We start from the raw sequence: 12,433 nt of genomic DNA on the forward strand, positions 1-12,433 counted from the left end.
TCAACATCCTTTTTCAATTGTAATGCCCAGAACTGGACACAGTATTCCAGGTGAGGCCTGACCAAAGCAGAATAGAGTGGCACTATTACTTCCCTTGATCTAGACACTATACTTTTATTGTGGCAGCCTAAAATTGCATTGGCCTTTTAAGCTACTGATCACACTGTTGACTCATGTTCAACTTGTGCAATGCCTGGACTCTTAGATCCCTTTCACATGTAGTTTCATTCAGTCAGGTGTCACCCATCCTATATCTATTCATTTTTTCTACTTAAATGCAGTACAGTACCTTACATTTCTCACTGGTAAAATTCATTTTGTTAAGTTTTGGCCCAACTTTCTAATCTATCAAGGTCATTTTGAATTTTGATTCTGTCCTCTGAGCTGCAAATTTGATAAGCATGCCCCCTATTCCTTCATCCAAAACACTGATAAAGATGTTGATTAGCACTGGGCCCAGCACAGAACTTTGTGGCACCCACTGGTCACTTCTCTCCAGAATGAAGGAGTCATCTCTAAAATCATTCCTGGTATTGATGTCAGGGCTAACTGGTGGTAATTGCTGGGATCCTCTTTTTCCCCTCTTTGAAGATGGGGACGACATGTTGGTACCCGAAGGGACAGGGTTACAACCAAAACCTACTCCGCTTTGGAACATTCTGTGACACGGGATACATTTGTGTGAGTCAGAGAAGTTGCAATTAAATATTTCATATCCTCTCCTATATGCTAGCAGGCTACTGATGGATATGAAAAAAATATCAAAACGCTATGTTGCAGACCTAGAAGACTTTCAATGTGATACCAGTGCTGTCAACAATTCATCTTTTTAGAACTATGTAACACTAATCTATACTGAGGTGTGTGACTGGAACAAAACTTTTTGCAAAGGAGCTTGATGAACAAGGAATAACAAATACTACAAGGCTAATGCTGTGTCAGAAATATTCTGAATAAGATGATCTATCCATAGAAGTGCTGAGAAATATGATACACTTCTGAGAGCTGTTGGTGACAAAGAAAGTTATCTTTGGGGTATCGTGTCAGCAAGTTTTGAATGGAAAAGGAAAAGCAGCACCAAGACCCTGGTTCCAAAGAACAACGTAACTTTGCAGCCAGAAGAGAACAAATTTACATATGCATAACATATGGATCAATATTTTAATTTCAGCAACTGTCTGCTTTCATTGGTTCCACCCTAATATCCTAGACAATCAGAAGAACATAAAGAGACCCTGACTGAATCAAATCAAATGCTTTTCTCATTCTGGATCCTGCTTCCCAAGTGGTCAACCAGATCCCTATGGGAAGCCCACAAACAGGACGTGAGGGCAACAGTGTTTTCCTGATAAATATTCTCCAGGCAACTGGTATTCAGACATAGCATCTGAATCTTGAAGTAGCAGACAGCTATCCAATCACAGCTTCCAGGCAAATTGGTTAGTATCTGCCAATTTTTTCACCAAGACTTCATTAGACTGCCCTCTTATTTTACAACAGCCACTCTGTTCCCCAATCTCTCTCCTTTTTGGCTTACAATCCTTTTCAAATATTATTCCTTGTATGGCTCTTTATGGCTACATTACAGTGTGCCCCTGAAAAACACAGATTTGGATTCATTTGGACTCTTAACATATCTGTCCTCTTATATCCAGAGAAATGTCAGAATTACTTAAGACATTCAGATAAAACTAATTTTATTGTTGACTAATTACTGACATCAGCACGGCGTAGCAGTTTGAGCATTGGACTGTAACTCTGGAGACCAGAGTTCGAATCCCTACTTGACCATGGAAACCCAGTGGGTGACCTCGAGCAGGTAACAATCTCTCAGCCTGATAAGGAGGCAAAGGCAAAGGCCCTCTGAATAAATCTTACCAGGAAAACCCCATGATAGGTCACTGTAAGTCAGAAACAAGTTGAAGGAACACCACCACCACAACAAATTATTTCTGAAGGCTCCCTCTACAAAACAAACAGAATTTAGAAAAATAAATTAGTTGTTCCCAAGACACCTGATGAATAGTATGGACACAAGCATTGGGACAGTCCACTGTGAAACAGTGTCAAACATTAATATAGTACACATCATTTAAAAACACTGTTGCTGTATCTTGGCAGTAGCAATCAATCCTGCCATCTACTCTCAGCTTCAGCCAAGAATGGTGCATCCAGTAGGACACAGAGAAGAAAGCAAAATTTTGAAAATGGTCTTACTTTATTTTTATTTTACACACAAAAACTGTATAAACATATAGTGCTGGAAGAACTGTCCTATAGAAAGAGGACAATTAATTGTTCATTTGAAATATAAACAAAACACAAAGAAAACAATGTTAAGGATTTTTATATCCTCAAAGGATTTTTTTTATAAATACAAAAACAAGTTCACAAATTATTTGAATGCTAAATAAATATCTATTTAATAAAGTAAGACTGAATCTTTCCAACTAGCACTGGCACAGTAATTTAAAGAATATAAAATCACACTCATTTGCGTAGTGTCAAAAACTTGTAGTCAAATGACTTTAGACTTTTAATTTGTCCATTATGATGGAGATGATTTTTTTTCTAAATAGAACCTTCACAAAACATGTCACAGACCCTACAAAATCTAAAGAATATGACAATATTTCCTTGTGCTGAAAAAATATTCTGGAAGGCTTTTGGACATAAAAATTGGTCTTTAAAAATACAAAAGCTACTGTAAACCAGTACTGTTATTCAATACCTATCTATCAAAAGTATTAGACACTGAACAAAACTGTAGCAAAGATAATCTTTCCTACATTCTCCTGAGTGCATAATAAACTGAGAGCATAGTGCAGGCCACACTTCCAAGGTGTGGCAGATGTTATTGCTTTGTATAGCTGCATGATTTCAGTGTTTCATTTTCCATGAAAATGAAGTAGATTCCTCTAGTTAATGTCCTTTAGAAGGAAAAGGTTAGATTCGTGATTTCTTGGTTGCTGGAGAAGCATGGTCCGTGTAACCAGATGCAACTGGAAATCCAAGCTTTTGAGCCTGAATATGAAAAAATGCCTGGAGTCTTGTTCCAGCCTTTGCTTCACTTGTATTACGTGGATTATACTCAAAGCAATTTGAAAACATCAGCTCAACATCTTCAATGAATTCCGCTATAAAGAGAAATACAAATAGGCCTTTAGTGCATAAATATTACACATTGTCTATGAAAACAGTATCCAAAGTTACGGTTTCTATCAGTCTCTCCAACATTCCATCTAGAACTAAATTATGCTTAGTCATGTGAATGTCTACTGCTGGGAAATCCAGCCCTAATGTCCTCATAGGGCACTGAAGGTTTCTTGCAGTACATAAAATGTACATCCTTGCTTGGAAATATTCATTATTCTAAATCCACTGAGATGCTATGTAAATAAACTGTTATAAAAGTTATAAAGTTAAAAAAAATAAGATTAGTTGGGCAATTTTACTTACAGGCTAGTTTGTATTCACATTTGTTCACTTTTTCACGGATTATGTTTAAGGCAATTGGTCTTTTGATGATATCATAATAATCTGGCACCTGCATTTTTGTAAAGAAGCATAAAATATTAAGTGTGTCATTATTATAATCCAGTAATATTACAAAAGTAGACTCTTACTACGTTTAAATCCAATTGCTAACCTCAGCTAGAACAGATCCACTGAATCAACTGCTGAATGTTAAAACATTTATGTAAATCCCATTTATTTAGTAGATCTAACTTTTGGTTTGTTACTTCAGTCAATGGAGACTATGTGTATGAGAGACCTCCAAGGAGATTATCACATAAGATTAAAACGGATTCTTAATAAGACAAAAGCACTTTTACCTGGTAGTTACTGCACATCATTGCCTCCCACTTGTTGCCGCTGTGCTTCCGAAGTGTAGTTAAAATTCATGGGGGGAATCTGTTAACAAGCTCTCAAACGTGCTGCTGTGCCATTTGTTCTCAAGCACATAAAGTTCCTCCCATGGCAGTTCCGAGATTGGGGTCACATGGCATGAGGGGGTCTGATTCTCATCCTCTCCCCCTCCCCTTTGCTATTCCAAAGCAGGCTGACTCATTGCCTTTCCCGCCCCTTGCCCCCCCAATTCACCAGACCTCAGGATCTTTCCATCTCTCTCTCTCTCTCTCTCTCTCTGCCAGGACAATCTCCCTCTCCCTTTCCCAACATCTCTCTGCCAGGATCTCTTTTCCATCATCACCCTCTCTCTCTGCCAGGATGATCTGTTAAATAAATGAAAGACACAAAGGGCCAAAATAGAGGGCCTGGTAAATCCAGCCAGCTTGGGGGTGTGGTGTTTAGACACGCCATGCCCTCGAGTCGCCTGGAAGCTACGCTGGTGATTATATGCCTTCCAGCTTCCCGGTGATTTGGTGGCATGGCATTCAGACACCACTTGCACCAGAGCCAGTGAAAAGCTCTAGAGCAGTGGTTCCCAACCTTCCTAATGCCGCGATCCTTTAATACAGTTCCTCATGTAGTGGTGACCCAAACCCATGAAATTATTTTCATTGCTACTTCATAACTGTAATTAAATAGGTGTTTTCCAATGGTCTTTGGCGACCCCCATGAAAGGGTCATTCAACCCCCAAAGGGGTCCCGACCTACAGGTTGGGAACCACTGCTCTAGAGGCAAAGGGGTGGCTTTTTCTGCTCCAAATAGGAGTGTACTTTTTCCACTCCTATTTGAGGTGGAAGCTGGCTGGATTGGGGCTGTGGTGTACAGTTGCTGCAGCCCCAATCCAGCTGTCTCAGAGGTGGTGTCACACTGCCTCTTCAGGGCATCTGTTTCACCCTAAAGTTAGCAAGGGGGAGGTGGAAGCGTGAGCAAGAAAGAGAATCAGGCTCCTCATGTCATGTGATTGCAGCTATCCCAGAATTGAAATGAGGGAACTTATCATACCAGGGAGTTGCCAAAGGAGCACAGGGCTGTGAATGAAGAGGTGTGTGACAGGAAACTGATCCATCTATCGGGCTATTTTTCAAGTGTGAAATTCAGAATATGCTACAAATGTGCATGGTACTTTGCTGTTCCACCTGAACACTTTAAGAATGATAGTGAACTACCACTAAAACATCTAAGAAAGTAGACTGAAGTCTATGAAAGCTTCAAGGCTTCCACTTCAAGGTTTCACTTTCCATTGTCAATAATTTCAGAATCAGTTACTGACATCACTGACCTTTCTCTTACAATTAATTAATACAATACAGTTGATTTTATAACCGTGCACATCATCTCCACAAATTCAAACCAATATCCTTTCTGGGCATATACAATGACGGGGCCTTTCTGACAGGAAGTATTGTAGTGTATTCATTTTGTATTAGAAAACTCTATGGTATTTATAGATACATGTACAGCTACCTATCATTGATTGGTTAGAAGATCTTATGTTTTATGTAGCTATGAAAGTATATTTAACAGAATTCAGTATCAAGCAGATCTTTAAAATCTGCTAATCGTATCATCTAATGACATACTAGCACCTTTTAATTAAAACACAAGTACTTCTTCCACTGATATTCCATAATTTGGTTTTATTACATTTTTTCTGCATCATTCAAAAGCAACTGAGGATTGAATAGCAAGAATTTTGGGGGACGAATCCAATATTATATACCATTTGTTTCTCAAGTATGCAGACTGTGTCTCACAATAACAAATAAGATGCAAAAGCCTCATGTGATCAACAGTCTTACCAGTTTCTTATATATCCCACTTAAAAGAGTTCTCTGGTAACAGTATAAACTAAAATATTCTTTTCTACAAGGATAAACATTTGCAATTCCTGTGACAACATTGCTCCTCTACTCACAGGATTTCATCTTAATCATTTAACCTAAGCCTAGTATTGAATGAAACTAGCATAATTACCTGGATTTTAGAAACTAACTTCATGAAAGGCCAGCTGTCATCATGACGTACTAGTTCCACAACAAGCTGTTCAAAAGCAGACAATTCATGTACTCCACCCTGGCGTCCTGAACTCCTCCTATTCAATGGCATTTGAGAAGGTTCTAGAGAAAAAGAGCCAAAAAACAAATTATTTTATCCATTTTGGAAGAAAGGCAGGATATTAAATAAGTTAATACCATATACTGTATACTCGTATATAAGTAAAAAAATAAATTTGACAAAAAACAATCCCCAAAAACTTGGGGTCAATCTTTATATGAGTCAGTGCTAAAACAGAGATCCAGCAGAAAGGTAGACAAGAGACATAGGCGAGAAGTCCCTATGGGCATAGTGGAACATGGAAGCATTGCTCCCACTCCAATACCACTCCCTTGCCCAAACTAGAGAAAGAAAGGCAGCCCTTAAAGAAGAGGAAAAGATTTGTTTGTTACATAATTGAGTTTTACTCTCCACTTATCCATGGATCATAGCAACAGTCATAATTTTAGCTTTAAAACCTGCCCTTGACTTGTATATGAGCTTGACTTATACACGAGTTTATACAGTAATGACCACACACACACACACACACACACACACACACACACACACACCCACACACCTTCTTTAAGGATGTTTCACTACTTTTGGCTATTTCAGGTATTTACAGACCCTATATTTTGTTTGTTTCAAAGTGAGAAGCTTCCTCCCAGGCACTTCAGTAAGCATGAGGAAAAGAGAACAATGACGTCATCTCATATACAAAGTTCAACCAACCACCCTCATCCATCTACCCTAGATACCTTTTCTAAAGACTTTGTGTTACTCTGGAATTTTCTGTTTTCTAGCTTAACTGGGCTCCCACTCCAGACAGGTTTTAAAATGCATCAAGGTGGGGCCACAATGACCTATTTCATTAGACAGCCAAGATCTGAAATCCCAAAATGAACTGATTTGTTCTATAGCCAATACTATTATAATTAAAGGATTCAACTTACCTGTAAGTTGTCGTTTCCTACCCCTCCTTTTGGGCTCTGAATCCAGCAGATGATTTTTTACTATAGGAACTTGAGCGCTTTTCTTTTCACTTGATACCACAGTGTCAACAATTCTGAAGCCAAGAGAATTCAAAGGACTGTTAGCAGGAGTATTATCTGCTGTTTTCCTTCCTCTGCGTTGCCTTCGTGGACTGGTTAACTCTATGAATGCATCTGCTTGTAGCAAACTGCGATTGTGACGAGTAGTACGGCTGTTAGGTCGTGATGATTTTGTTACAGATGGAGGAGCAGACTTTGTTTTTCTAATCACTTTCCCAGTAGCTTTGTAAGATCCAGTTGATTTAGGTGTATTCTGCTGACTCCTAGAACTGTATCTTCCGGTACTCTGTGGCTGGCTGCATTGCCTTGAAATGGTGGTAGTAAGTTTTGCAGTTCTTGTTCTTAAAGCAAGTTTTACCTGAGGTTTTTCTGATCTGGGTAAGCTGCAAATAGTTACACAAATATTAATGTGCTACAGCATCCTTTCTTGTCTGTAGCCTTAAAAGTGCATAATTCTATACTCAAATTCTATATAAATGAACAAAACCATATAAATGAACTCAACTAGCTCCCCCCATGGGAGAATTGCACCACTAATTTTTTGCCATGGCCCCTAAGTTGTGGGATGATTTGCCAGAAGAGAGCCGTCTTATTATCACCTTAGATGATTTCAAGAAGGCACTGAAGTCAGATCTCTTCTGGCGAGCCTACCCAACAAACCTGCTGTTAAATTCTCACCTCTGTTAGTATTGTATTTTTTTACGGAGAGTCGACCAACTGTATTTTAATGACAGTAATATATACATGTTTTTATTGTTGATATAATATACAGCAGTATATTTGCTGACTGCTGTAATGCCACCTCGATCCGCAGGGAGAGGCGGGAAATAGAAATAAATTTTATTATTATTATTAATGTCTTTATTTTTTAAATATACACATTACTCTTTCATATAACCATCTTAGGGTAGCCATAAAAATTAAAATAGATGTAAACAGCAGCTAAAGCTGGCACAGTATATAAAAGCCTGAGAAAACAGAAAAGTCTCTGGCTAGTACTAAAAAGATAGTGAAGTAGGCGCCAGACAAGCCTCTCAAAGGAAATCATGTCATAAATAAAATTATCTAAAACTAAAAAGGCTCTCTACCTAATTGCCAAGTGCCACACTTTAACTAAAGGAGGTCCTTCATTAAGGTTTCAGGACATGGAAAATCCAATAAATGGGGACTTTTTCATGAAGTACCCTGGACCCAAGCTATACAGAGTTCTCAAATAAGTTCCTGTTACTTACAGACAGACAAATTACTAGTGCATACAGTTAAAAATGGTGTATGGTTTCACATACTGGTCCCAGCCAAAAACTCGTAACTACATTTTGAATTAGATAATATTTCACTATATTCAATGTTGGCTGTAGTCTAAACTGATAATTACATCAGGGTCATCCTATCCAGGAGAAGTATCAGATGATATAGCAGCACTAGCTGGTGGGAGTTACTTTGAGACACTAACACTAATTTGGCCTTCAGTGAAAAATCTGGATTTAAGAGCACCACAAACTGCATGCATGTGATTCTTCAGGATAAATGAAATTTAGTGCAAGTTCCATCTCTGTACACTCTGCTACAAAGAAAATTATCAATCAAAAAAAGTATTAATAGCTGCAAATATTCCAGTTCATGAAGAAACTGACTTAAAGGAAGAACCTTCAAATACTGTGTAATTCACTATCTTCTAAAAATTCTATTATAAGTGAATTTTTAAAATCAAGAAAGACACAGAGTGAACAGCAACAGCAACAATTGAACAAGTTATACCTCCCTGGGTAAATTAATCATTTATCAACATGTTACTGGCAACAACGTTCTTCAGCACATGTTTGTTCTTTACTGGGTGGCTGAAGACATGTATGCAAACTTATTAAGACAGTACAATGATTTTATAACGATAAATCTACAAGTTCTACAATGCCAATGTGTTTTTGAAAACTGAAAATATGAGACTGCACTCAAGGAGGTGCAAAGATGGGATAAGAGAAGCAGAAAGAATGGCACCCACTGACATCAGTGGTGATATTGAACTTTGTGCTCAGTTTATTTAAAATGTTGACTAAGCCCATTTTACCTTTGGTCATCCTCATCTTGAGAATCAGAATCATCACCATCATCTTCCTCTTCATCATCATCCTCTTCGCTTATTCCCTCATAACTAGCTTCATTTATGTCATCTTCAGTTTGTTCTTCTGCCTCTTCATCACTTTCCAGAGAAGGTCTTTGACGGGATGAAAGGCGCCTAGAACGTTGCTTTGGTCGACATTCTGGACAAAGCCAATTTCCATCTGGAACAGCCTAACAAAGAGCTAGCATGAATTAGCAAAACCCGACCACCGCTTAAGATCACAATATTATTTTTCAAGTTAAAATGCATGGTTACCTTAAGTTTGGGTCTTATACAGTATATATGATAGCCTCGATCACAGCCATCACACAACACCATGCTTTCAGCATCTCCTTTCTTTCTGCACATTTTGCAACGAGCATTTAAAATGGATTTAGACCAGATTATACTTCGTTCCAGTGTAGAGAGGTGAAGAAAGACTTGAGACAGGCTAGCAGAAGCAAGCAACGATTCCTTCCAGCGGTCCAATACTGTTTTGTGGGAACGGCCACTATCACTGGCATCTTAGCAACAGACAAAACAAAAAAAGTAGTTATGCTTTGTTGGGGGGGGGGGGAATCAAATTGGCTTTTACAAAGATAATTTCTGCTTCAGTATGAGTTTAATTTTTCTGAGTATCAGTACATATGATTTGGCAGAACATCTGGATCTCCAAAAAGCTTTTGATAAGAAATCTAAACATAGTCATAGAATAAGAGGACTGGTCTGCTTAGGAATCAAAAACTAATCAAACAGGTGAAGGCAAAGAGCAGCAATAGAAGAATATGAAAGTAGAACTACTAGTATTGCAGAACCTTTCTATTACTCTGCTATGTGATTACATTTGGAATATCTGTATAGTTTTCATTACATCATCTTAAAAAAGTGAAATAGTGAGAGGTGAAATAGGGCAGAATAGGACCAGTAAGGTCAAGGTTGGAGCATGTAACCTATGAGGGAAAGCTAATGAGTTTTTACTTCAAGCAAACTGAGCACAGAATCACCTAATCAATGGGCGATATGTGTTAAGACAGACAAAGGCCAAAAATGCATGGACCAAATAAATCAGCTTCCCGGAAACTGAGGGCATTTCGTTTATGATGCAAACCTCCAAAGCAGCTGGAAGCCACTCTGAAGCTGTGCTAAAGGAGTAAATGCTGGACCTTTAAGGAGACCTGGCTCCTGGAAGTGCTGACTTGGGACCATGGTGGTGGCCTGCTTTAGAAGCAGGGCATGCAGTTGCTGCAGTCCTAGTGTGATATTGCTGGAGACCATTCCTACGGGGACATTTGCTTTGCCCCTAAGAGAAGATCTTTATACGATGAAAAATATATTAAGAGAATTTGTTGCCATAAAATATACATAAAGCAGTGGCCATTGCTAAACATGCATTTATCCATTCCAAATGTACACACCAAACTGTATCTGTAACAAAGCAGTGTATTCTCATCTCATCTCCTAAGCAGGACTTGCAGAGTGCCATATCTACTTCCAGCAACCCATTTCACTCCCTTGCAGCTCTCCTCAACTTTCCATTTTTCTTCTTGATGCCTTAGGGTTTTGGGTTGTTTTTTTAAAACAAACAAACAAACATTTCTTGAATTTCTCCAAATGTCCCTTCCTTTTGTTTCACAAGAATTCATTAACAGAAAAAATGGTTATTAAATCAACCATTACAAAGTCATAAAAATATATAGAAGCCATTTATAAATATGTCAGTTCTTATTGCTCACAAGCTGATGGCCACAATAAAGTGGTACACTGTGTTCATATATAGAATAATGTAAATAATTTACCATCTTTCTGACCAGACTGATCTTCTTCTCTCTTCTTCCTTTTGTCTCCTTTTTGGTCTCTCTTATTTTCTTCTGCATCGCCTAGTGATAAATGCACATAGTTATTTCTTGCCTGGTTTGGGAATATAATTCAACTTTTCATGAGCATACTCACTCCATCTCCTCAAAAGTACATTTTATTGACATTGTAGCTGTAAAACAGAATTTACAATAACATGGGGGAAAATCCTGATGTGAAACCAGTTAGCACACACATTAAGAAGAACTTTCTGATGGTAAGAGCTGTTTGGAAGTAGAACACGCTGCCTGAGAGAGTGGTAGAGACTCCTTCTTTGGAGGTTTTTAAACAGAGGCTGGATGATCATCTGTTCGGGATGCTCTGATTGTATATTCTTGCATGGGTGGCTCTTGCGGTCTCTTCCAACTGTGAGTGTGGCGATTTTTGTTCACAAAGTAGACATAATTTAAATCTATAGTTCCACTTAACAGTTTATTTTAATGCAATTCCCAGAAACTGTAGCAAGTGAACAAAAGTTCATGTTCATGAAATGGGCAGAAATCAACCACCACCTGCAACTCTTAGAAATTGAAGCAAGCATCTAAAGTGGCTAATCCAGTCTTTCATTTTGTAAAATTGATGAATTTGATTAGAATTTGAAAAAATAATCCCAAGAATAATACAGTGGGACCTTCCCTTATGTGGGGGATCCATTCTGGACCTCCCCCCCCATAAGGGAAAAAATGCATAATAGGGCTCATGCGCACAGCGCGTGCCTCATTATTTCTTTCGGGGCGCACCAGGGGTTTTTTTGAAGCAGCTTCCAGCATATATATGCTGAAAGCCACGTAAGGCGCACCTGCGTATAACATGGACGCACTGTACTATCATAATAGTAAATGAAAACATTTAATTCTTAGTTGTAACAAACAGTTCTATTGTCCTGATTGTGAACCTTTTCTTTATGTAGCAAATGGAAACATTAGTTACAGAATCAGTTGTTGCAGTTTTCAAGTTATGTTAAGAGGCAATCTGTCTTTCATGCAAGGGACAGTAATTTTGGTTCACTTGTTACAGTTTCTGAGAGCTACATTAAGTGGAGAAATGATCTCCTTTTCATGAAATATATTTAATGTTTGTTCAGTTATTTCTGCAAAATATGCAAGAGACAGAAGGAAGTTCATAGGAATATGAATCATGTTGTTGAGAACACAGTACTCAGCTAAATATAAGATACATCTAAATGAATATTTGGGATTTTGCCAGGGTTCTATTATTATTATTATGGCAATTCCATCACATAAAACATTTTTGCCACCATAGTACAGTTTATTTATTGTGACCCACACTCCTGATATAACTGTAAGACAGTGGTAGCATGATACAGACTGCAACAGGTGCTTTCTCTTTTGAAAGTAGTAGTGATGTCTTAGGTTTACGTGCACATACCTAGAGCTTGGAAGATGTGTTACTAATAATGTTACCTGGAACACAGTACCTTTTGCAGTAACAAGGGGAAACAAACAGTATTTTTAT

General features: G+C 38.2%; 1 protein-coding gene across 2 annotated transcripts in view; it reads right to left on the bottom strand.

The window, feature by feature from the left end:
• Nucleotides 1–2,199: 2,199 nt before the first annotated feature.
• The window catches only part of BAZ1A (bromodomain adjacent to zinc finger domain 1A), a 66,075-nt gene continuing 55,841 nt past the window's right edge, over nucleotides 2,200–12,433 (bottom strand). For both annotated transcript variants that reach the window (XM_042455965.1, XM_042455966.1), the window contains exons 22-28: nucleotides 10,900–10,980; nucleotides 9,380–9,627; nucleotides 9,071–9,294; nucleotides 6,907–7,388; nucleotides 5,888–6,030; nucleotides 3,460–3,547; nucleotides 2,200–3,137 (exon numbers count right to left, since the gene is read on the bottom strand). In XM_042455965.1, the coding sequence (XP_042311899.1) occupies nucleotides 2,947–3,137; nucleotides 3,460–3,547; nucleotides 5,888–6,030; nucleotides 6,907–7,388; nucleotides 9,071–9,294; nucleotides 9,380–9,627; nucleotides 10,900–10,980 (1,457 nt within the window). In that variant the 3' untranslated portion in view covers nucleotides 2,200–2,946. The remainder of the gene's footprint in view (nucleotides 3,138–3,459; nucleotides 3,548–5,887; nucleotides 6,031–6,906; nucleotides 7,389–9,070; nucleotides 9,295–9,379; nucleotides 9,628–10,899; nucleotides 10,981–12,433) is intronic.

This window comes from Sceloporus undulatus, chromosome 1 (assembly GCF_019175285.1).
Source record: "Sceloporus undulatus isolate JIND9_A2432 ecotype Alabama chromosome 1, SceUnd_v1.1, whole genome shotgun sequence".
Lineage (NCBI taxonomy): Eukaryota > Metazoa > Chordata > Lepidosauria > Squamata > Phrynosomatidae > Sceloporus > Sceloporus undulatus.